This window comes from Anopheles stephensi, chromosome 2, assembly GCF_013141755.1.
Source record: "Anopheles stephensi strain Indian chromosome 2, UCI_ANSTEP_V1.0, whole genome shotgun sequence".
NCBI lineage: Eukaryota > Metazoa > Arthropoda > Insecta > Diptera > Culicidae > Anopheles > Anopheles stephensi.
In genome coordinates, this window is record NC_050202.1 from 7,706,006 (window position 1) to 7,730,000 (window position 23,995).

Consider the following 23,995-nt stretch of genomic DNA (forward strand, 5'->3'; position numbering starts at 1 on the left):
GCCTCGGAAGGACGACCGTAAATCGCACCCGGCCAGCAACCAGTAAGTAGCCCTCGGGAGGGAGAGAGAGACAGAGAGGGTGTCCGGTAACGATCGAAATGTTGCCACTGAAACTGCTGACGTGATGCGTTTTGTGTCCCGGCCCGAGATCGAGAAGCTCTCATGTGTGTGCTCATGAGGGAAGGATTAGTGCCTTAAGATTGTTTTTTATTGATCTAGCTTGACTCTTGCGCTCCGTCTTGGGAACATACTTTTTTGTAGCTAGTGGATCTCGGAAGGAAAAAGAGTTTCGTTTCTGTTAAGCATTAAACGATACTGTGTGATGAGTTCAAAGGTTTTAGTTTTTTTGACGGCAAGAGTTATTCTTGGCGCAAAAAAGGATGATATTGTTGATAGTAATGAAGTTGCTGATGCCGCGTATGATAATATGATGATGAAGTTGTCCTTGTGATGGATTAGTTTTGGTCGAAATATATCTGTTCAAGCTTAATGATAATTGTTAAGAAATAAAGAGAAGTAAAGTGAAGTCCTTCATTGGTCTGGCTTGGCCTGGGTTCAAATCTCATCCAGACTGCCTCTCCGTACATAGGGCTGACTACTTTACTACGGGTAAAATTAAGTCACAAAAAGCCAGAAATGGCAGGCCGATTCCTCTTGAGGTTGTAGTGGCAAGGAAGAAGAAGTGAAGTCCATGAGGTCGATAATCTGATTGTCTTGAATATTCTAAAGATCCGAATCGCAAGAAGTTCAAGAGAAAAGACATATTTCAAATTATCGTCTTGTGTACACATTCTCTGAGCAATTCAGAAACTCTCTGATTGAAACGGGGTAAAAAGATACCTTACTTATCTTGTTGTCTAACGAGAGCTTTCAGTAGACATATTCTGAACACAAATGACTTATACATGTTGATTTGTTGTGGATGAGTTCCAACTAGCAACCGTTGGATGTGCGTCTCACTAACATGCCCTGGTGGGATTTTAATTAACTAAACCAATTTACATACTAGAAATTACTTTCTCTTACTGCAGAGAATGAGTCAACGGTGTGAATAGTTCATGAACCTCCAAGCAAATCATCATTATCCCATAACCAAACACTCTTAGATTCCGTAAAAACGCCCCCTCCCATTAATGGACCATCAGATTGCAGATTGAAAGCACAACGTACACCCTATCAGTTGTCCCCTGACAACGGGAACTGCTCGTTGGCTCGATAATGGGTGCAAGTTAATTATAACAAGATCTTGTTCGATCACATCATTGAACACTCGTCAGGCGATCGTTAAAATTTACGACGCCACTGTGGTCGTTGTGTTGACGTTTTTGCAATTAGCCCTCGGGTGATTTCTGCTTCAAAAGAGAAGACACTGGTGCTTCGCCAGAGGGCCACACGAAACTTCATTAAACAAGGTTTCAACTTCATTGACAGCGCTGGCCGGGATTGTACACCAGAGCACTGAACAGTGAGAGTTTGTCCCTGTTTTTTCTTACTGCGAATGAGCTATTGAAATGCTACCGAGCATCAGCGGGCGAAGAAAAACGTCCTCGGGCAGGATTTGTTAATCCTTCGCTTGAGTATGATCTTGTGTGACAAGCGCGGGAGATGTACGGTAGCACCCCAGGGGTTGGTGGGAAGACGGGCCGTGGGTAAACTTTTATCTTGAACACCATAGGACGGATTCAGCTTGCTGCAAACCATCCAAGTGGTTAATCAAACGAGATAATAAAACGGCTGGGCGTCTGAGAGTTACGCGTAGAAAGCTATCGTCTGCTGATGCTGTGAGAGAGGTGTGTGCTTCCCTAGTGGTTGGAAGTCGTTATCAGGAAACCGAGCGTTGGTTGATTAACTTCCAGAGAAAAGACACGCCACGGCAGGGAGCTGGGAAGGAACAGCGATCAAACAACGGTTCGCCCAGCAAAGGAAATTGATCGAAAAATAACACTTTTGCTGCAGCCGGGCGTAGTAATGAGGCAAAGTCCTCAGCCCCAACTTGCTAAACTTGCAAGCTCCACTCCGAACCGAAACTTAACCAACCGAAGAAAAGGGAAACTAATTTATCACAACCATCACTACCATCTTAAGGGGCACCACTGCAACCAAACGATGCCCTTCGTGAAATGGCGAGAAGCGCTGTGTAGCAATTGGCTAGGGGCAAATGGCCGTGCAGTAAAAGAAAATTATTTTAAGCAAAGTTGCGCTATTAGCTCTGGTTGGGAAATCTTTTAAACAGCTACCTTTGGAGCTTTGAACCGATTCTGGCTTTTAGCTGCTTCCACTCCTTATCATGTCTGGCTTGAAACTATCACCCAGGACCACCTGCAGATTGAAGACGGGGGGGTTTGTTTTTTTTTGACGTCCCAAGTCTGAAACTGTTATTATTTTCTTTACCGTCGCAAGGGAAAAATCTCCACCACCATTAACGGTAATCGCTTTTGAGGGTGGGTGCGGTGCGGGGAAAAGTCGGAGTTGTGAAAATGTATTTTTAATGAATTCGAAAAGCTTGAGTGCCGCACACCAACAAAAAAAAAGATAGAAAAGAATCTTCAGACCTACGAATGCTCTTGTGCGCGGATCCTAGCACGGCAGCGGAAAACGATGAGAAATTGCAAGCCGACGACAGAGATTGGAGTTTTGTTTGAGTTCTTTTAAGAAGGTTTCTCTGTTGTGTGTGTTTGTCTCTTTCTTTTTCTTTTTCCCTCTGCTTTATCGTTGTTGATGCTGCTCTTAGAAACTCCCAGTAGGGATAGGGCGGCACTCAAGGGCAAGGTAATCTTTCAGGTTGCGGAAGCCCGTATTGATGGAGTCACACCGGGAGTCTGAATGGGTCGGGAGTCTTTGAGTCAGGGATTACGATGTAACGATGCGTGACTGACTGGGACGGCCGGGCTATCACCAAATGGTAGAATTGTGATGAACTTTTCCATTAACTAGCAATAGGAAATGATTGCTGGGGTGGCATGAAGGGATCTGCGTTGGGGATGGCGAAAGCGAATTGGAATCAGCACAGAATCAATTTATCATTGACGGAGGAGGAAGAAAGCGAGAGAGAGAGAGAGAGGAGAATTAGCGGGAGGGACGAGGAATAATTTCAGTGAAGCGAATATTAGCATTCGATGTAACTGGAACTGGAGGAAGAATGGCCGCAGAACTGTATCGCGTTTGATCGTGATTGATACAATGTTATGAATGTCGTCAATATTTATTCAGGAAATTTCGTTCCGTTCATGGTTGAGGTTGCGTGATTTTGCAACATTTTAATGGCGATCTCGTATACTTTTTTTAATATAATATATTTGAAGCTTACATCAGTCATTCTCCAAATAATGATAAATAGGAAAATTATTATGAATTTAATTCCGTTTTCCCATTAACAAAGAAGGATGCGGATCACGGGCACACGGGCATAATTGCACCGGTGCATTAGTGTGCGAGTCCTGGTCTCTTCCGTACGAAACAAAGAAAGCTCCCTAATGGAAAACTAGGCATATTGCCACCTCGGCCCATGCATCTCAATTCATTCAGTTGCCGGTCTTCCGGGCACCTTCATACACAAACACACGCACACACACGCTCACCTAGACAATAGCCTTGAGATTAAGGAAATGCATAAACCAGTGCCAACAGGAGCGCTGGACGCAAAATGGATGTTGGCGTACCACCCTCTTTCACGATGGGTTTCGAGCATTTGCGAGTTGCTTAAATTGTACGGGAGTTTCCTTAGGAGGATGGAATACTCGGCAACCGGATACGATTGTAAGTGCACAGTTAATGCGCCGCAACAGCAGTCGTAGCCAACGCGAGTGCAAGTTAGTTTTCCGACTCGTGGTCGTGAAAGGTGTATTGTGTGAAAAGAAGAATAGTTTCTAAAGCTGGCTTGGCCGCACGGGAGTCAAACGCAAAACTATTGGCTTTTCTTTAAGTTGAACTTTAAACTGAACAATGGGGGGCAATTTCATCTATTTGGGTGTTGTGGAAAATTTATTTTAATAGCTACTTCTGTCTTGAGGAATAAAGAGGAAGATTAAATTGTTTTAAGGCAAGGGAACAACATTAATTTATTTTAAAGAAAAAATCAAAGTTTAAAGTAATGTAATAATAACGCAAAAGTTCTCGAATTTTTATTTAAAATATTTTTGAATTGAACATTAAGCTTTTAAGCAAAAAAAAACAACTCGTAAAATACTAAATAGACACAACCCGGTTCAAAGTTAGCGCCTGAAGTTATGCAATGCGCACAACACCGACAACGTAAAGGCGCACGGTGCGATGGTGGTGACTCTGACACATAAAACAAATGGGAAGCCCGTAGAATGGGACTCTGCTAAAGTGCTTTCAAATGAAGTGTTTCCACTATCGCCATTCACAAAATCAGCGCGATACTGATGCGTTTGCTTCCGCACACCGAAGCTAGTGTTGTGTTTTCTTCCCTCATCCAGGATCCAGTGTGCAAATGATATAAGTAAAACAGGAAGCAAAGTGAACCATAAAAACGGATAAGGCTTCGATCGGAACAGCATACGCCGCCTGAACAGTTGCTAGCTTGCTTTGCGTTCCTCGCTCTCTCTCTCTCTCGCTCTCTTACACGCTCAGACATTGGCACAGGAAACGGAGACGCGGTTCGTGTCCAATGTCTCCGGCATCCTAGCTTTCGCACTATCTACGCTTCGATAGCAAAACCATGGCAGCTACTTACGGTTGTCAAGGGCAGGTAATGTTAAACATAAAAGTTTGCATGTTAAAATGTGTTCTGAATGGAAGATTCCTTACTGTTGCATGCGTATTTGTCAGTTAAAATTATTTGTGTTGCATGATATTTTCCTGCTTTGGTTAAAAAAAAGTTGAACTTGCTTATAATTTATGTGTGATGCCGCCTGAAGCATTGTAAGAATTATGAATCCCTCGAGAAAAGCAATTAAAACTAGATCAGATGTGATTATGCCTTTTTCTTGTTCCTTGATGTTGGCTACCGCCGCGTTCCGCAGCTAGTGCTGGCATCAAACGGACTCATGGATAGCGAATCTACACCACCTGATATGTGAACCCTTGGCAGTGTGATGTGTATCTTTGGCAAATTTATCGTCTTTTATCGGCTGGCACCTATCGGGAGGAAAGCTTTGCCGGCACTCTAGCACACAACACAACTCCCACAGGACGAATCTACCTTCACTGTAGAAGCTACGGACCAAACCCGGCCCACTTACCCGTAGTCGACGTCCGTTTTGGTTGCTGCGCACAGCTTTTGCGAGATTTATGTCGGCCATTTTCGGATGGTCTCCTGTTCGCCAATGGTTTAGCAGCCGTGCCGGTGTTGTTGGTGACTGTCCGCCCACCGGACCACCGGTACGGTATGATGTTTGCGGTCTGGGGACAGGTTGATAAATGCTGTTTCCGTGCAGCTTACAGTCCACACCTGACGCGAGGTGTTCCGCGTTAAGCCACCGTCTCCGCCCACGACACCATGTACCTTGGCTTGTGTAGTGTTGTGGTGGCAGTTTCGTTCATCGGATTTTCTGCACCTAATTGGAATTGTTCCGGTTCCATTCGTTACAGAAACGCACCGAAAGACAATCGGTGGAGAGTGTTTTGTTTCCGTTGGTCAGTCGGCATGGCGATTGTGATCGTTTTCTCCGGGAGAATAATAATTCGAGCAATAAAATAATGAATCGCTGTATCGCTGTTCGGTGCAATATTTCTTGCGCATTGGTATTCACGAAGAGGGTAGAAGAAGTAAAAGATGAGCATCGTTCTGTTTGATGTTTGATGATACTGATGATAGTATCGGAGGGGTGTGAAAGGTTAGAAGGATTTACGAAGTGATTTTGGTATACTGATCGGTTCTGTTAGGCTTTCTGGTGTTGATTGTTAGGATGAACGACCTTATAAATTAGATAGATATTTGTACTAAGTAGACAGCGATATAAGTTTAAAACCCCTTACATTAGAACAAAGGAGGAATGAATTGTTGTTCGAAAATGAGTTAATAATGAATCGATAATTAATAATGATAAAAACATTGATTTTTATAAATGAAAATAGAACAAAGTAAAAGATTTCAAAAATTTAAGAAGATTATTATAAAAATAATTCAAAAGTTAATTTAAAAAATGTACATATTAATACTTACTTTAACAGTCCTTGAATAGAAATGCTTTGAAAAATTTAATAGTCTAATTGAAAAGTCCAATAAATTTTATATTTTACTGATGTTAAGACATTTTTTCCTAAGCTTAAAGCTCATCGTCGTCCCTTCACCTACTATGGAATTTAATTTAATAAAACCCTCCTCCGTTAGAACTACCCCCATAACACCCGCATATTTGTTTGTGTCCCCCCCCCTTTTGTATTTGTGTGTGTGTGTTTTTAAAGATTTCCCCTCGGTCGGGTCCTTGGTCGGTGGCACCACCGGAGCCCATTTTGTTCGGTTTTTTCTTCTTCTCTCCTGTAACTACAATGCCATGAGAAAGATAAATGGCGCTTAATCTTGATAAAATTAACGGTCATCTTATTTCAGCATTAGCTTTTCGCCTCATTATTTTGAGTTTAAGAAGGCCTTCTTCGCTGCCGGTAAAGCGGGAGGAATGATTTTGCGGAATGCGGGAATGGTCCTAGCGAGAAACAAAGGACGGGAGAATAAATCCGGTTTTTATCTGGTTTCCGGGGCGATCGTCTCAGTGGGGACTGTTTGGCGAATGCTAATGCCGTGATGGATAATTGAAATGCATACTTTCTAGATAAGCGAAACGGGAGAATTAAATAGAAAAGATGAAGACAACAGAACAGAATTTTAATGCGAAAAAGTCCAGGAATAATTGTGAGAAAAGCAAAGTAATGTACAAAACGAAGAACAATAGCGTTATATTTATCATATCGCATTGGTTGTTTTTGTCCGTTTCATCCCACTATCGGTGCATATTTTAATTGGCGTGAAATCACGATCCTACACGAGAGAAATGAATTCACTGTCAGACGCAGGTAGTAGGTTGAAGTCATCCTTGCTAACACCGTACGCAACGGTATCGCCCCGCTGATAAGCCCACGACATGTGCTTTGAGTTGTGAGCCACAACCACATTGCCCTCGCTGTCCACACCCACCATGCCGGCCGTGCCACCCAGCTCGGCACTCATCGTATCGAGCAGCTCATCAGCGACAAGTTGGACGGGGCGCCCGGTAAGCTCGGCAGTTCTCAGCACATCGTACGCGATGCACACCTTCATGATGATATCTCCATCGCCCGTAAGTGACACGCCGCCCAATCTGTTATCGGCGTACGTTCCCGATCCGATGATAGGAGTGTCTCCGACGCGCCCAACTCGCTTGCCCGTCAAACCGCCGGTGGATGTTGCAGCGGCAATGTGACCATTCGCATCGATTGCCACCGCGCCCACCGTACCACCTTCGCCCGATTGATAGCTCTGATCGGAAGCTTTCCAATCTTCGAGCGCATCCTTCGCGTACTGGGTTACGAGCTGGCCCGGTGGCTCCAGAAAGCGAAACCCACGATCAAGGGCAAACGAACGGAGTCCTGCTCCGATAAGGAAATTGTGTCCCGAGTGTTCCATCACGGCACGAGCTAATGAGATCGGATGCAGCAGATCACGGACACCGCTCAAACTTCCCGTCGCTTTCGTCGCACCGTCCATGATGCTTGCGTCCATCTCTACATCACCCTCCGCATTCAAAACCGACCCGTAGCCGGCGTTAAAGTAGCGATCCGCTTCCATTATACGGACCGCCTGTTCGACCGCTTCCAGCACGGACCCATTGCGGGCGAGCACTTGATATCCAACTTTGGCCGCTAGTGTCACACCACGAATTTTGCCCGGAAAGCGATCTTCCGTGACGGTTCCGGCACCACCGTGCACTATCAGAACCGGTTCTACCGCACAGGAAGAATGCTGCAAATGCGTAAATGTTTTAGCTGTTGTTTACGGAGGGTTTGAGGTTGAGCCCGAAACTTACCAGTAAGTTAATCACGAAACTAATTAAAAACAACAACTGCCCGGCCGAGTACATTTCGATTACACGGTTCACTTGTGATGTTTGTGAGGAGAAACACAACAATTGATTCAGTCCAACGAATCCGACACGTCCTATCGGTAGAAAGCGATGCTCGACAATAAAGCCTAAGATTACTGGACCACTCCGTGGGAGATATTCTTGTACACGGCAAGCTGATAAGCAGTACCGGGCAATGTGAGGCGAGAGAGCTCATCGCTTTGTTTGTGGCAGCTGTTTTGACTTGTGGAATGTAAGGCAGGGGTTTTGCATAGTGGTGTACGGTAATTACGCCCAGTTGATAAAATATTGATTCGTTTTTTCGAAGTTCGAAGGTAAGATTGAGAAAATTGATTATGTTTGGCTCACAATACCGATCTATAGGTAGCAGTTGAGTTGTTACTTTGGGGTGTCATATTCCGGGGACAAGCTTTTCAGGGAACTTGAGACAAGCCCATTCAATAAACAAACGTTAAATATGGCATTGGTAAACATATGTGCGCGTCTGAATAGAGTTTGGAGACGTTTTGTCCTCTCATTTGGAAGTACATTACAATGTTTATGTGAGAGGGTCGGAGCCATCTTGAATTCTAAGAATAATGACATACAAAACTGTATGTGATCAATTGAAGTATTAGCCTTGACGTGGACGGCATTCTCTTAGCTTTATAGAATTTGTTGATTCTTCTTTTAACACATTGATTCCGCTGCTCGGTAGCGAGGTCATTGTGCGTTCGCAGCCTTTTATAAGCGTCCAATTTGTCCTCTTACCGTTTAGTCCGTCGCTGATCCTCAGACAAATTAAGCTGTACATGGCTCAGCAATTGTAAACGAATATCTAAGGTCAATATTTAAAAGGCACTAGAAAGATGTGCAAGGTTTCATATTGAGCAGCTGAGGCGTTAAAGGCTCTTAATCTTGGATGGGTTGTATATGTATCCTTCTCCATACTTGTACTTACTTGTTCGTGTATTTACTATAAGTGCATACGGCAGGACCGGAGACGTTAGACTAACTATTCAGCTACGGGTAAAATCAAGTTGCAGAAGGCCAGGAATGACAGATCGAGACCTTTCGAGGCTGTACTGGCATAGAAGAAAATAAACCGATTTTCGGGCAATATTTTGATAGCATCATTCAAGAATAAAAAATGACGAGATTTTAACTGTCAAAAATGGCAAAAAAAATTACTCGTAGTCACAATACACTTTTGCGTTTCTAAGCTAGAGGACTTTAAAGGATGAAAGTCCTATAAAAATTTATTTAACGCTAAAGATGGATTTGTTGTAGCTTTGCATCAGCACCACCCTGGATTAGGCGAGGCCCAAATGTGTGTGTGTGTGTGTGTGCGTGGTACACGCTCTTTGCGAAAGGCCCAAAAGGAACTTTCATCTGATCCCTCATTTGAATATTCCGTTTACTTGGAATTCGTGCGGGCGTACCACGCGGCTGTGTGGTTGAAGAAGAACATGTTCTTCTCTAAGAAGCTTTTACTTGTTAAAAACCTGAAGAAATTAGTTAAAAGTTTTGAACCAATTGGGGTGTTCTATTTTTTTTATACTTTCACATCAAAAGTTGATTACCTGAAGGTGTTAAAGAAACAGTGAATGCCATTAAAGAAGAAGAGGTAAAAAAGTTTAAAGGATAGAGAAAAAAGGGATTTCTGACTTCCTCCCCTTTTTAATTGCCTTGGCGTGCCTGAACAGGTAGATGGTTGGCTGGGAATCCTTGTGCGATAAAAAAGAATGATTGAATTGAAATGAGGAGCGTAAACTGTACAATGTATCAAATCTTATTTACTTGTGAGATCTACAAGTAACATGTACACTTTGATGCATTTTATCTTGATATAAGAAACTACACTTGTAACACGATACGACGTGGACGTGTCTTACCGACCAACTTGATTCATGATTAATATTCAACGCCAGTCGACGCGCCAGCAGAGGAAGTTGAACACGTCAAAGTTTAAATCAACCGCGGAACACACGCGGACGGGCAAAAGTTCAATTGGAAAGTTTCGTCAATCATCAAAGGAACAGAAGACCCATGTCAAGAAAGGCAAGGAGAACCGATCGTGTAAAGCTGACTCACTCACACACAAACGTGCATTCTCCTGCAAGGGTGAAGCGCGTTTAGAGGTGGGAAAATTCACTCGGCAGCAGACGTTAAGCACAGACTAAACGCAACATGATTCGATTTCGGAGCAAATTCTAAGAAGAGCAACACCGGATCACAAATTTGTATGGAAATTTGTTACACGATAGAAAGCCCACCCAACGAAGCTCCAGCACCGCCTCTGAGGTACTTTGGTGGTATGAAGTTTCAAAAATCTCCCTCTCGCTGTTCGAACTGGGTTTAGAACGATTCGCCCGAGCGGACGTTTTGTACGGTGGAAAGTGATTTATACATCACAAAGTTGGTTGTTTCCTGCCTTAAAGCCTTATTTAGCAATAATCTTGCGTTATTCTCTCCGTAACGCTAGCCGGTGTTTTTCCGGCTGCTTAGCCGTCTAACGCGAGTAAGATGAGTTTTGCTGTCAAAAAAATGTGCTGACACGGGTTCGGAATCGCATCAGCATCGTGCCTCATACTGACGCGCTCCCGCCGATGTTACACAATTTTTCATTCCCGGCTCGACCACCCAACTGGGTGGGGGGGGGGGGGGGGGAGGGCAACAAACTTTCGATCGAACGATTTTTAGTATGCTGTTCCGCCAGTCGGCCCGGGGGGAAGTTTCACAAGACCAGCCCGTTTTCTTCTGTTTTATGGATGTTTAGCTCATAAAAATTGCTGTCAATTTTCCAGCAGCCAGTTTAGTGTGCTTTGTTCGAAATTGATTTACTGTCGATGTTGGTCCAATTCTTTTCCACCGCTTGTTTACGGCTAGCTGGAACTAGACGGGGGCCTGTGAAAATGGGGGGGGCTAAATACTGGCCAACAAGCAAGTTGTCTATCATTAACAACATAGTAAATGTTCGCATTAAAATTTCCAACTTGGGCTAGCTTTACGATTCCACGGGTCGATAGGATCGGTTTTATTCTGATGATGGGGTGTGTATTGGTGAGAAGCTTGAGACGTCTTTCAAATCTGTTGAGAAAGACTTTAATTCGTTGAACAAATATTTCATGTTAATTAGGAAATTACTGTTCCAAATTTGATTCGAACTGTGAAAAGCCTCACTTTTTCCCACCTATACTGATATGCCATGTGGAGCAAGCTATTTCCATTCCATTCATTGTTGCCCGTTTTTGTGTCGTTGACTGCTATTGAGCTGCCAGCGTTTTACGGGGCAGGCAATACGGAAGGAATAATAATGATTCCCAGTTTACGAGCGGGACTCGCGGGGCCAAAACCAACCAAGACGCCATAAATAATGCACTCGTAAAGAAGGTTCCCGTCGTGCTGGTTCCCGCGGAAAACCCGATGGTAGCGCCCAGCCCACGTGTGTCACATCAAAGCATGTGAAGGTCTTTGGGAAAACTTATTCCCATGGCTAGGTACGTCCCGTTTCTGTTTTGCGCCCTTCGGCAACCGATAAGGGGCTGAAAGCATGGAGGATCGATGTAAAATGTAAATAAAAATCATAGCACCTTATAATAATTTATTAAACGATCTGAAGGAGGAATTTTGTGGCATACACCGTTGTTTACTTTGTATTTCGTTGGTGGGTTTGCCGGGGAAGGCCTTGAATATTTTCTGTGTCATAGTGTGTTATGAAAGGAAATCAAATCGAACAAAAGCACCTACAGCCATTCAAAACTGGGTCGTCAATTGCTTTGAAATAGATTTGTTCGAACAATTGCTCCAAAAGTTCGACTATTGGCAGGTGCAACGCGTCTTAATTTGCAAATTCGATTAAATCTGCTCTCGTAGGTCTAGTGCACGGCAGAAGTTCAAACTCTTGCCTCTGGAAGATATCAAAAGGTTGCTCCTGATTTTAGCTTCATGGCCGTGTTAGCTTCAAACTCATTGGCCTAGTTTATGATATGTAGAGCGTCTAATTTCATTTGTACAAAGCTTTGAAATGAGTTCAGAAATTCGTTGTCATTTGATTATTCGAGTAGAAGTTTTGATGCAAAGTGCAGCATCATTTGCTTTTCGACGATTGATTCTTCTGAACCTGATCAATATTTATTCTATACTTAGTTTTAAGAAGCTCTCAAGGTTGTTGGGTATATATTAGAGTATGTATTTCGATAGCTTTCCGATTATTACATATGAACATACATTGCATAGAAATTTCGCACTACTGAGGCAGTAAATTGATCTAATGAATTGCTTTAGTCTCAATAATAGAGCTCTGGTCTTAAGAAATTAAATCTGTGAGTGATTATAGTTTTATTTTTGCCGCACTAGCTGCATCACCCTTGTTTTCGTTAATGCATTTGAAGTATTAATTTTTTAATTGTTATTATCTGAAATTATTTTTATTAATTTTCTGAGTAGATTGATTAGATTATACTTCTTTTAACTAATATAGCTTGTTTTCTAATGCAAAGACCAACCTGGTCACCAAGTTTATTGTCCAAGAAATTGTCCAACACATGCTATTACCATAAAGTGTAGTAAATGTAAGCTTGTCTTCCGTTGTATATATTCATAGGAAACCCTGTTTTACACACGCTACACACATCTACAGCAGCGCACTAAATTCGATTGGTTCGATTTTCGTGTCCTTCTTCTGCTCCCTCTCGCCCGCAGATCTCAACCCTAGTGCAGCATCGTTCGGAGCAGCAGCATCACACATCGGAACAGAAAATGCGCGCCATTGGACGTGTCGGGCAGGCTGTGAACCTGGCCGTGGAGCGTTTCGTAACGGTTGGCGAGACAATCGCAGATGACAATCCCGAGATTAAGCAGGACATGTACGATGCCTGCAAGGAGGCACGAGCAGCCGGTAAGTTAAGAGGGCACACATTCCACGGGCCGTTTTCTATCCCCCGTTTCTTCCGGTTGTACCGAGAGCAAATGTCTGTTTGGTGGTCGTTCGGGTGAGCGTGTCCGCACATTGGTGGGTTCTTATTGGCATGTGCGTAAAATATCTTTGTTAGAGACTGTACTCAAGAGAGTCTCCATGGAAGGCCTACAGCGACCGTAGGAACATAGCAATTTGAGCAATATTGCCAGTTTAATGACATTGTTACAGTTTAGTGCAACCCAAATTATCCTACTCATATATACATACACCGGACAGACATGGTAATGGGCTTTGAGAGCTTGTGTAGGAATGTAGGACCGGGGTAAACTAGCCACCGGTTCACTAGCAAGGGCAGTGGTTTGATTACAGGTGGTTTTGACCGCCACCAAGGCCCCCGGCATGCATGGCCCTTTAGGTTGTTTAGAGAGCGTAACCTCGATTGTGTTGATTAGGTGATTTTGAGGTTATGCGGTTTCGGGGAAATGCTCCGGAGTTAAATTATGAAGCCGAGCGACCGAGCCAGGTTGCGGGTGTAAATGCGACAATCACTGACATCGGATGACGATGCAGTAGAGTGCATCGCGTGTGAAGGCAAAATTATGAGGCTCAGCGTTCGCGAAAGCGATGGAAAAATCAATATCAATTTGCCACACGTTCGGTTGAAGTTTGAAAGAGAGTTCTCAAAAAGGGGTTTTTTTTCGCGCGAAAGGTTTGGAAGACATGCAAGCTTTAAATTTTCGATGGCGTGCCTTGCAGCCTTACAGTTGGCATTAACATAGCTAGAAAAAAGAATACGATAAAGAGCACCTTATTGGGTATGTTTTTCACGTACTGTTTTATAAATAGAACACAATTTGCGTGGGGAAAAAGCAACGCAAAACTAATTGAGCCAATGCAAGTTTGGACAGCCCTATCGCTTGTTTGATAAACAATAAACGAGTTTGTCGACTACTTCACTAGCTTCCCACGGCTACCGACTGCGAGTCGTTCAGAATCCATTATACCACCTGCATCATGCTCGATGCCGTTTTCCGGCATCATTATCAGAAAAGTTTCATCGCATCCCTAGCCACTTCGGAGTTCCTTTTGGCCTCGCCTCGTGAGCTTTCATCCGTTCCGATCGCTCTCTCTCTCTCTCTCTCTCTTCGGAACAAAATCAATACGACATTTATCTCAAGTCATACGGTGACGGTCGTCGGCGGCCACCGGCGAGGCGTGATTGATAGTGTGTCGCTGGCTAGCTGGGTGGCGTATTATTTATGAGTTTACCCTCGACGGCCTTTCCCCATTGCAGGCGATGGGCTGCACTCGGGCAACAGCCAGCCGGGCTTGTCACCAGGGCTGTGGTGAGTGTTTTCGGTAGCAAAAGGGTGCGATTGTGTTGATGGTTTTTCTATCAGTGGGGCTGAGGTCAAGCGGATGCCAGCGTAAGGCATCAATCTATGTCAGGTCAAACTAGCTTGCTCGAGACCAGCCGCCAGCCGGCAAAGGTTGAATAAGTTTTCTTGCTTCTGCCTGGTGTTGCTGAAGTTTCCACTTTTCACTGTTTGAAGTGGACGATTTTGAAGTAATGATAGAGTGTAAAGTAAACTTTCTTTCATAGCGAATGCGCGAAGGTCTATATTCTTTGGCAGCCTGTTCAATAAGGGAATGGGCCTAAAAAGAAAAAAAAAGTTAGTGTCTTCGCCGCACAAAACACCAGGCGCCTCCACTATATTTAACAAAAAATATTTTTTCATAAGTTTCGGTTTAATAATATAGAAACAGCGGTAGTATTTGAAGTGGCACTAAATGTATTTGAATGCTTTGTCATCTTTAGAAAGGGTTATTCAAAATTTTGATTCGAAAGAAGTCCATTAGACATGATACATCATGCGCCTCCATTATACTTTTCTACACTTTTTTATTTTTTTTCAATGAATTAGGATTAGGTAATGAAAAAAACACCAACATTGTTAAAAGTTTACATTTCTTTTGTTTGTCCTTTTTTGAAACACTTGACAGATTAAATACGAATTAAAAAAAATGTATGTCCTATTGGCACGAACAACCAGGCGTCTCCATTGCTTATATTTTTCAAAGGATTTTCTTTTCTTATTCACGAGAGTGTTTTACAAAGATTGAGAATAAAAGGCCAAATTATAAATTTTCTTATCTTGAACCAATCTACCGTGTATTGAACGGTTATAAGAGATTAATGGTGTTAGAGGAAATTTGCTGACAGTTTCCATCCCGCAGCCGGATGATTGCTGGTGGTTAAAGGCTAAAATGCAGCTGGAACATGGTTTGAATTTTAATACCGTCCTCTATTTGTTCGTTCCGCACTACGGTGCTAACCAAGATGCAGTGCGGTAGTCGTGCGCGAGTGCGAACAAAAGCGCATCCGATCGAAAAACTATGGTGCGGCCGTAAGGCAGAGAGCTAAAAACACGGCCTCCTAGACACGATGCGCCGCAGCACCGACGTGATGGAATAAGTGAGAGAAACTTTTAATTGACGGAAGAAAAAAAAAGGCCCAAGCAAACGAACATCCTGCCGTGGTGGCTCGGGTTTCGCACCCGTGCTGCGTGCGCCATCTACCAAAACGGCCGACCGAAAGGAAATGGATCTAGGCTGAAACGTGGTCCTGCCGAGTGGTGTTGTGTTTTGCCTGGCGATAGAACGGGTGGCTCGAAAAGAAAGTGTCGTTGAAAGCCCGGAGGAACATTAAAAGCATTTCAAAGCGTTACGGAAACACCCAGCTGGCTGACAGCTGGACCCAGCGCCCGGGTAGCGCTTCTGGTCTGCAAAAACCGCGACGAGAATAGACAAACCGAGACCTTTAATTTTAATTGCCATCCTATCCAATTTTATCGCACAACAATCGGGCTTTCTGGACGGGATCTTTCGGCTGGCCGGGTGACTCCGGCGAATGGTGAGTTTCGTTTTCGTCAGTCCGTCAGTGTCAGTGTGGCACGGCGGCACTTGTGCTTGGTGGAGAGATGGGCTCGTTATTTTATCCTGGCACACTCGGCACACCCAGCAGCAGCAGGATGACCCAGTTTACGGCCATGAATGTATGTTTCCTTCTTTAATTTCCATTCGATACGGCTCGTTTCCGAATGCTGTGCCGGATCGAACGGACACAACAGCTTCAGTTTTCGGGGCAACATGTTTTCCGTGCTCGATTTCCAATCCAGTGTCGTTCACGTCGAGTGAGTATTTGATTGTGGAGTGGGATCATATAATTGCTTGACATTGTTTAGTTTCTATTGAAGTGCAGCAGGAAACAAAACTACGGGTGGGTAGAAAATTCAAAATGACAACCGTTCCGCAAATGAATTGCCACGGGCCATTATGATAGGTCTACTACCGGACTTTTTGGAGCATTGTTTAATGAAACAATTTGATTGTGTGCTTTTGGGTAATTAATGAACTATACGTAAGGAGTATATATGTTTCCGTATCAGAAGGGTATTTGATATTTAAGTACAACGTTGTGAATGCCAGATTTGCGTGATTTTTATAAAACTTTAATCTTTTATTATTAACCTTTGTGTTGCTTTATATTTTTAAATGCTTAATTGCTATTTCTTACAACATTAATGGTGTTATTCTCCAAAATGAAACTTCATTAATTTACATTCCTGCAAAATGATAGTTATCATGAGAAAAATCATACTATGATACTATCCGAATTTCATTTCCAATATTATTCCAATATTTTTTTTTTACAATTGCTCTCAGCAACTTGGAAATCACTAAAAGAGAAGCTTTTTCTGACGATCTGTTTTTCTTTCGCTTTAGTAAGAAGAATCTATCGCCAAATGCACCCCAAACACGGGTGGGAATAATGAATGGAATTTGATGAGAACCGTTCATCGTTGCACCCGGTACCGGGCAGCAAACCATGGACGCCCATTTATCAAACCCAGTGAGTCGGAATTTTTTGAACCGAATCGTAAAACAAACGAAGCAGACCATTTCTACGTCGGGCATCATCTGGCAATTATGGTCCTGACGTGGACATATGTACGTATGAACGTGGAAAAGGCATCACGTGTGTGTGTGAGTATGGAGGCAGCACCAGCGCAGGAGAAAAATGCGAATCAGCTTCGAAAAAGGGCTAACACCATCAATGGTCATTTCGTTGCCCGATCGACCACACCGTCGTCACATGGTGCATTGTTGTGGAGTTCGCGTGTGTGTGTGTGCGCGTGCGACCACCCAGGCACACCAGCTGACGTAAAATCCCATACTAATTGAAGCCTTAAATCACTTCACCGGTCACCGAAGCCAGCCGGTCATGAGCGTCATCGGTGGTTGGCGGGCTCGGTGTTTTCTTTTTTCTACCTCGTGTAACACTCTACTCTTCTCTCCTGGTTCAACATCATATGATACGCAGTATCGTGCATTCTTCGGCGAATATGATCGGGAAAAGCGGCCCGAAGAAGGTAACACACCGGTAGGAATGCTCCTGGTATAAGGTCACGCCATCGGCAAAGCCAGTAGCGAGAATTTTATAGGTTTCGCATTATCATGTTATCGTGTTTATGGGTGGGATCGTAAAATTGGCTTGTTTAACGCCATGCTGAAGCAGAAAAAAAAACCCGTGGTAGAGGGCTGTCGCTTTCGAGAGGGAAAACACGGTTCGCGGGGGGTTTGTCGACCGTTTCTGCGAAGCGTTGATTTTCCGCTACGGGTTCAACTTTGTGTAGAGCGCCGTCACATTTCACCGTCTTATCAGCAGGCACGGGCTGCACACGAGCTGTGTTTCGGAGAATCGTAAAAGTGAAACTAAGGTATGTGAGATGCAAATAGAAGTAAAACGGTGGAAACACCGTGATATGAAAGGAAACTTTGCTTCACCTTTCTTGGTGCTTCAGTTTGGAAAGTGGGAATCGAAGGTGGAACAATATTCTCCAGAGGGGAAAAGTGTGAACGGGAAATTGTTTCGTGGCTTTTCCCAGCAACGCAACAAGAGATACGCCAAAGCGACAGGTAGTTGTGGGATTGTTGAATGGAAAATTGGGAATCCAGCTCTGAAGCACGTTTTTTGGTGTGCTTTTCGGTTGAATTGATATTAATGTACTTCAATGATAAAGCTTTGCTTTCGTTTCCTGCGACAAAGCCAACAAGAAAATGATCGTTTTACTCAAAATTGCACAGAAAACCACCCTCCGGCAAACCGGAAATCGGGGTCACAAAACCCATGACTGAGTCATCACAGTGCGCCACTGCACTAAAACACCTACCGCAAATTCTGCATCAGATAGCTCTGCAGTAGCGCAGCGGCAGCAGCAAGTCCGTGACAGTGAAAGTTGATGAAAACTATATTCGAGTCCGGATGTTTGTGCAGGGTTAGGAGAAAAGCGGAAACCGCAGCAACTGAATTCAAACACACGTACGGCGAGAGAGGGAGAGTTGATCACCCACACTCAGAACGGCGAATACCCCCAGTGAGGTCACCAGCGATCTTCCAGTGCACGATGAAATATGCAAACTTTTCAAATAGTCCAATCAGGAAAACTTTTCTTTTGCTGTTTACTTGCGGTGTACGAGTGAGAAACGAGCTGGAGCCTTTTCAATGACGTTTGAAATTAGATTTTACGCTTTATAATGCAGAGTTCCTGGTGCTCAATTCGATACGACAGGAACGAGGTAAGCAAATAACCTGTGGGTGTGGGCTTGAAGTGATAGAGTTGGTAGCGATATTTAATTAAAGGCTTCTTTCTTCGGTACTTTAACCTTTTTGTTTAATTTAACACCGAGTGAAGAACTGATATCTTAAGTTCTTGCTATTGCTGCTTCAACAATATCCGGCAGAAGAAGGTAGTTTCCGCTTTATGCTCTGTCGAAATAGACCTCCACTCGATCATCACGAGAAATTACTTGCAGCAGAAACAATCGTTACGAAGAGTTCGTTACTATTTTGCCAGACTCATCACTACAGAATGCTCGCCTCAGACGTAGCAAATTTTACGCTCCGTTTGCGATCAGCTGAGCTGTGAAAATCGGCACGCACTGCGCCGTGAAAAGTACGCTCACTAATGGGTCCGACCTCGGGGTACGACACTGACCGAACCATCAAGCCGAGCGCTGAAGTAGATGACTTGTAAGGGGTTTGTTTTACGCTCACTTTACCAAAACCAGTGTTGACCAGTGTGTCGCAGAGAAGAACGTTATATTTTGGTGTAAAGTTTACGACACCGCTCGTAACACCGGGAAGGATCGTGAGCAGCCAACACAGTTGAGCTCGCTTTCAACACAGTGCCATTTCAGGAGAACAGACTCATCTCACAGACGTCTCCCGAGTCGGGGGACGTTAGTCCACGGTTTACGACCGGAATGCACGGAAGGCACATGCAACTCATGACAATTGAATTGTGGATAACTGAATCGGATGGGCCATTGTAGTGACGAGGTTATGATTATGGTTATTTGCTTAGGGCACTGGTCCGTAAAATACAAGCGTCATACAGGAAGGTGCATAAAACCGTCCGATTAGTGGGTAGAACAAATCAAAGGTGGTCGCGTCCAGTTTTATGTCGTTTTACGGCCATAAAAAGAAATTGCGGCACATAAAGAAGAAATGCAGCGGCATAATGGATGACGTAGAGTGGGCTGGAAGAACATTTTAATTTAAGATGATGTTCTTTAAGGTATGGTTGTTATTGAAGTAAATGTGTTTAGATATGGGCTTTGTACGGGCTCCTAGCAATTTGGTTCTCAGTCACAGATTATTAAACTGAGGCTGTAAGAATATTCCTTCGGGCTCAAGCTCGTTAATAAAAGGATCCATTGCGAAGGATCCTTTATTGTTCTTCATTCTACTTACCCTTATTGGGAAGGACCACCAAGGCATAGCTCACGGTTAAAGAGACCCGGAACGCTGAGACCCTCTTGTGTGGGTATGAACGCATAAAAAAGGCGTGGCTGATAAAAATGTTTAAATTTTAAAAAAATGTTTAAACATCTCCTTTGTAATTGACCCTTTTCAACCAACTGGTAAGAAGCTCTGAAAACTCTAGACAAAATTCAGTTGGCCTCAGTTGCTAACAGATATTTGAATTGTTATTCTTTAGTATCTGACCTAGCTTGTTGAAGATATTTTAAAAAGTTATATTAAATAAGAATCGTGATTGACTATCGATTTACCCGAAAAGCAGGATGGGGAAATACACTCACAGAGTAAAGAGTAGCTTATTGTCTGAATTTTATTGATTCTCGTGGGCAAATTCAATAAATTTAATCTCGAACTTAAATTATACTTCAGGATTGGTAAGTCCAAAGCAAAACAAGGGATAAAAACATTAAAAAAGCAGAACGCTACTGAAGAAGTACTGTAAAATATTTATGACTCACTTGTATCGGATGTACCTCGTCAGTAATCGGGAAGAGAGTACGATATTGCAATATAAATTATGTATCGTGAATATTACCATATTTCTTCCAGCACTGATATAAAATTGATTACCGAACCGATTGTTTTTCTCCCCTTTCCAGGCTCATCGATAGAGCGCTTATGTGATATAGCGGCAACAGATCCGACGGTCGGATACTCGCCGAGGCCAAATCCGATCGACGATAGAGGACCGATGATACGTGCCGCCCGGACGCTGCTCAGTTCGGTGACGCGTGTCCTGCTGTTGGCGGACATAGTGGTCGTGAAGCAGTTATTATTAGCCAAAGACAGGGTAAACGCATCCGGTTAGTGGGCTCAAGTTGCTCGAAGCTCACAAGCGTCTTCTCTTTGCCTTTCTTCCCCACGCCAACAGGTAGCTAGAACTTTAGGTAGATTAGAATCAGTGGCCAATTTTACAGAATTCGTGAAGGCGTTCTCGGTGTTCGGTGCGGAGATGGTCGAGCTGGCGCATGTTACAGGTGAGTTTGAAATTTCCCTCTTTCGAAAAAACCTCTTCCTAACACAGTAGAAACAAAAAACCAAAACCTGGATCCATTTTTCACACTCGAGTCGAGCTGAATTCCAATTTCTTTTCCTGTCAAGTGTGCACACCTTGGATGGTGGTCTCGTGCTAGACTCAAATATTTCTTCCCTTATTTTAAGCAGAAAGTTTTTTGGGTTCCTGGTCTGGTTCGGAGCGCCCCGGAAGCGGAGCTAGAAATTGACCGATGAGCTATTTATAAGAAAATTGTTTTAATTTTACGGCTCACTAGACTCGTCAGCTTGGCCGAGCCGCACGAACTTGTAGACTGCAACATACGGTTAAACACACACACACACACGGTGGTCCCGCCGCCCAGTCGTGTCGTGTCCGGTGAGCGAATAAGCGAATCGAAATGCACCGGAAGCGTCTATTTCCGGCTGTTTTTAGTTGTGCACGTGGTTCGTGGGGCAAATGGAAAGAATGTAAATCGTTGTTTGATTCGGACGAGCATTCGTTCGGACGAGCATTGTTTCTTTTTGCTCCGAGTTCCACGCCCGAGAACGATTTGGCTCGACACTTTTTTTAAGAAGTTTTTAGTTTCTCCGCTTTAGGTTGTTGCTTTGTTCCTTCGTGTCCTTAAGCTGCCGGAAGTTTGGTCCGTAGAATAATAGCTTTCGATGGCGTTTGTGGGGGAAGTTGCGCCAATAACTCTCTGGCTCGTTAGCGGAACGGAGAAAGCGAAATAGTTTTATAAATGGACTTTTGGAAGTTTTTTTTCCAGTTTTAGAATGGCAAGTACGATCAGTTCTCTTTATAAGGTTCATAAGAAAATCTTTAATTTCAAGTATGAAATAATCCATCTCTTCATTAAAATGATTTACCTTCAACAAGGTCAGACAATATATTCCACTAAACGCCATATGTTTAACGAAGCTTTATGAGCTTCTTGGGATCTATCGAACGCATCTAAAATACATGTGCTTTCCATGCTTTATCCTTGCCATTCTGTCCACCATCACCTGATATATCTATCCTTGGAGACCTTTGACAGCAATGACTTCATTTGTTTGGTTCGGTGTTCGGTGCTGTCTTTTACGGCGCTCAAGAAACGTTCAAGTGTGGTCTTTCTGCTCCACACACTGCGAGTGAGCGAGCACCAGACAACATCCCTAAGACCCGTTTGAGGCTGAATGATAATATAAGAAATGGTCCCAGGCATTACGGATGACTAACTGCGAAGCATAAAATCATGACGTGCGGACCGTTTGGTAGAAGCCGCCCCAAGCTCCAATTTACGGGAAAATGCGAAGAAAGCATCATGTGTGGATTGTACCGATTCGGGCTGATAAATGGTGTTCGAAACGTGTTCCGGAACGATCGACTTTTAAATGAATCGCACAGCAGAAAGGGGTTTTTATGATATCTAATTGGGCAGCAGATGTGACCCTTTCGGGAGGCGGCTCAGGGAATTGTGATGGGGTTCCGTGCGCCGATATATCATCGTGGACGCCCATTAATGCGGACGATTTAATTTTACAAGCTTGTTTGCTGCAGCGAACCCTGGATTCACATAAAACGCGGATAGGAATAATGTGTAGAGATAAGTTTAATATCAGCACGCACGGCAGTGAAATATAACGCGCAGTTTAAAACCACCATAAATTTGCATCCAAATGACATAATTCAAAATGGCGAAAGTTTTCGTTTTTTTGGTTGGTTCGAAAGCGTTGATAGGAGAACATTTTCTGGTGATAAAAAAGGGCGACACCTAGTCTTCGCTCTTCAATAAATTGTGTGGAAGTTCGAAGGAGAAAGAGAGAACGATAATATGAACGAGAAGTAAGAACTTTAATCGGCTTATCCCTTCGAGCTCTCTAATCTCATCGCTTGCTTCTCATAACTGTCACTCAACACGGGTACCGGGCTTGGAGGGTGGTTTCGAGTGGTTTGATCGGCACAAAATGAGCTCCCCCGTCTTTGTGGGATAGCAAGCGCTTTTAGATTAAAATAAATCCTCGCGATGTGAAAAGGGGCATGTATGGTTGGGGGGGGGGGGTCCAACAGGTGGGGAGGTGAGCTCGAAGGTCGACCCTCCGGTTGGTATAGAAACGTGTGAAAATTTATGATTCCTGGTGTAATAACTTGACATGGTATGCGGTCAACGACATTAGCGTGCGGCCGATAGTGGATGACGGCGTGAAGGAGGGCTTGCGTTGGTAAAGAGATGGGCAAAGTTATGAAGGATGTGGTATTTGCACTCGCCTTCGTAGCCTTTTCGCCCCCACTTCGAAGCGAGCGGTCCTGTCACAGCTTAACCGGTTCATAATTGCAAACCATAAATTGAAAGTGGGGAAAGATTTAATGGGATTAATTAAATTAATCGCCTGTGTGTTTGTGATCCCCCCTGCCACAAGGAAAGCTTTTCTTTGGCTACGGTCGTGTGTGCGTCTAGTAGAACCAATTCATCTCCAGCAAAGGGAAACTTCCACTTGCCGTCGGTTGATTTTTACCATCCCCTGCAACGGTTGATATGCTTGTTTGCTCGACTGTACCCCGTCCGCAGGAAATCGACAGAACGATCTGAAGGACGAACGAAGGCGAGCCCAGATGTCGTCGGCCCGGCAAGTTCTCGAGCGCTCGACAATGATGTTGCTCACATCGTCGAAGGTAAGTCAGCTGGCACAAAACTAACGTCACGTCACCTTTGTTCGAGTTTGTACATGTGTGTGTGTGCGTGTGTCGGTGTACCCTTTCTTCCTTTGCAGACGTGTCTCCGGCATCCCGAGTGTGCCCACTCGAAGGAGAACCGTGATACGGTGTTCTGCCAGATGCGACGAGCGATGGACCTGATACACTACGTCGTGAAGGACGGCATCCTGGAATCCGCATCGGACCGGAACGCATTAAGGCAGGTTAGTGTGTGCGTGTTGATGCCGGATGTCTTCTTTTTGTGCTCGCACGATAAGAATAATCGAATGGGAAGTTGTCAACGGGCGGGCACGTGCTTTTTTGGCGAATATTTTGTTCCCAGCTCTGTTGCGTTACTTACTGATTGAGGATTAAAGCCGGTTCTGGCTATCTCCACTGAGAGTTAAATACAGTTTAAAAGAGTTGCGATGAAGATGTAGGGAAATGCAATTTCTTATATTGCTTAAGGAAGAATTCGTAACAATATGAAAGTAATCTTTTATGAGGTTTCATCGCGA

At 43.9% G+C, this 23,995-nt stretch overlaps 2 protein-coding genes across 16 annotated transcripts in view; one reads left to right on the forward strand and one right to left on the reverse strand.

Moving 5' to 3' along the window:
• LOC118505865 (alpha-catulin) overlaps positions 1-23,995 on the forward strand; it is an 86,215-nt gene that overhangs the window by 43,855 nt on the left and 18,365 nt on the right. For 12 of the 15 annotated variants that reach the window (XR_004905459.1, XR_004905461.1, XR_004905460.1 and 9 more), the window contains 5 exons: positions 12,705-12,900; positions 20,407-20,597; positions 20,679-20,784; positions 23,353-23,456; positions 23,555-23,701. Coding sequence is in view for 11 of the 15 variants with exons in the window: in XM_036042275.1 (XP_035898168.1) it covers positions 12,705-12,900; positions 20,407-20,597; positions 20,679-20,784; positions 23,353-23,456; positions 23,555-23,701 (744 nt within the window). In the remaining 4 variants the exon portion in view is untranslated. Of the gene's footprint in view, positions 1-4,410; positions 4,712-12,704; positions 12,901-20,406; positions 20,598-20,678; positions 20,785-23,352; positions 23,457-23,554; positions 23,702-23,995 lie in introns of all 15 variants that reach the window. The other 3 variants (XM_036042278.1, XM_036042277.1, XM_036042279.1) reach the window with 1 other exon arrangement.
• LOC118505866 (isoaspartyl peptidase/L-asparaginase) lies at positions 6,830-8,195 on the reverse strand. The gene is made up of 2 exons (XM_036042281.1): positions 7,965-8,195; positions 6,830-7,900 (listed from the first exon to the last, which is right to left on the reverse strand). The coding sequence occupies exons 1-2, from the start codon at positions 8,016-8,018 to the stop codon at positions 6,941-6,943; spliced, it is 1,014 nt and encodes a 337-aa protein (XP_035898174.1). The 5' UTR covers positions 8,019-8,195; the 3' UTR covers positions 6,830-6,940.

Excerpts from the sequence above, each read along its gene's own strand:
- LOC118505866 (XM_036042281.1), bottom strand. The coding sequence starts at position 8,018 with ATGTACTCGGCCGGGCAGTTGTTGTTTTTAATTAGTTTCGTGATTAAC. Across the intron at positions 7,901-7,964 it reads GTTTCGTGATTAACTTACTG|CATTCTTCCTGTGCGGTAGA; the intron begins GTAAGTTTCGGG and ends ACGCATTTGCAG.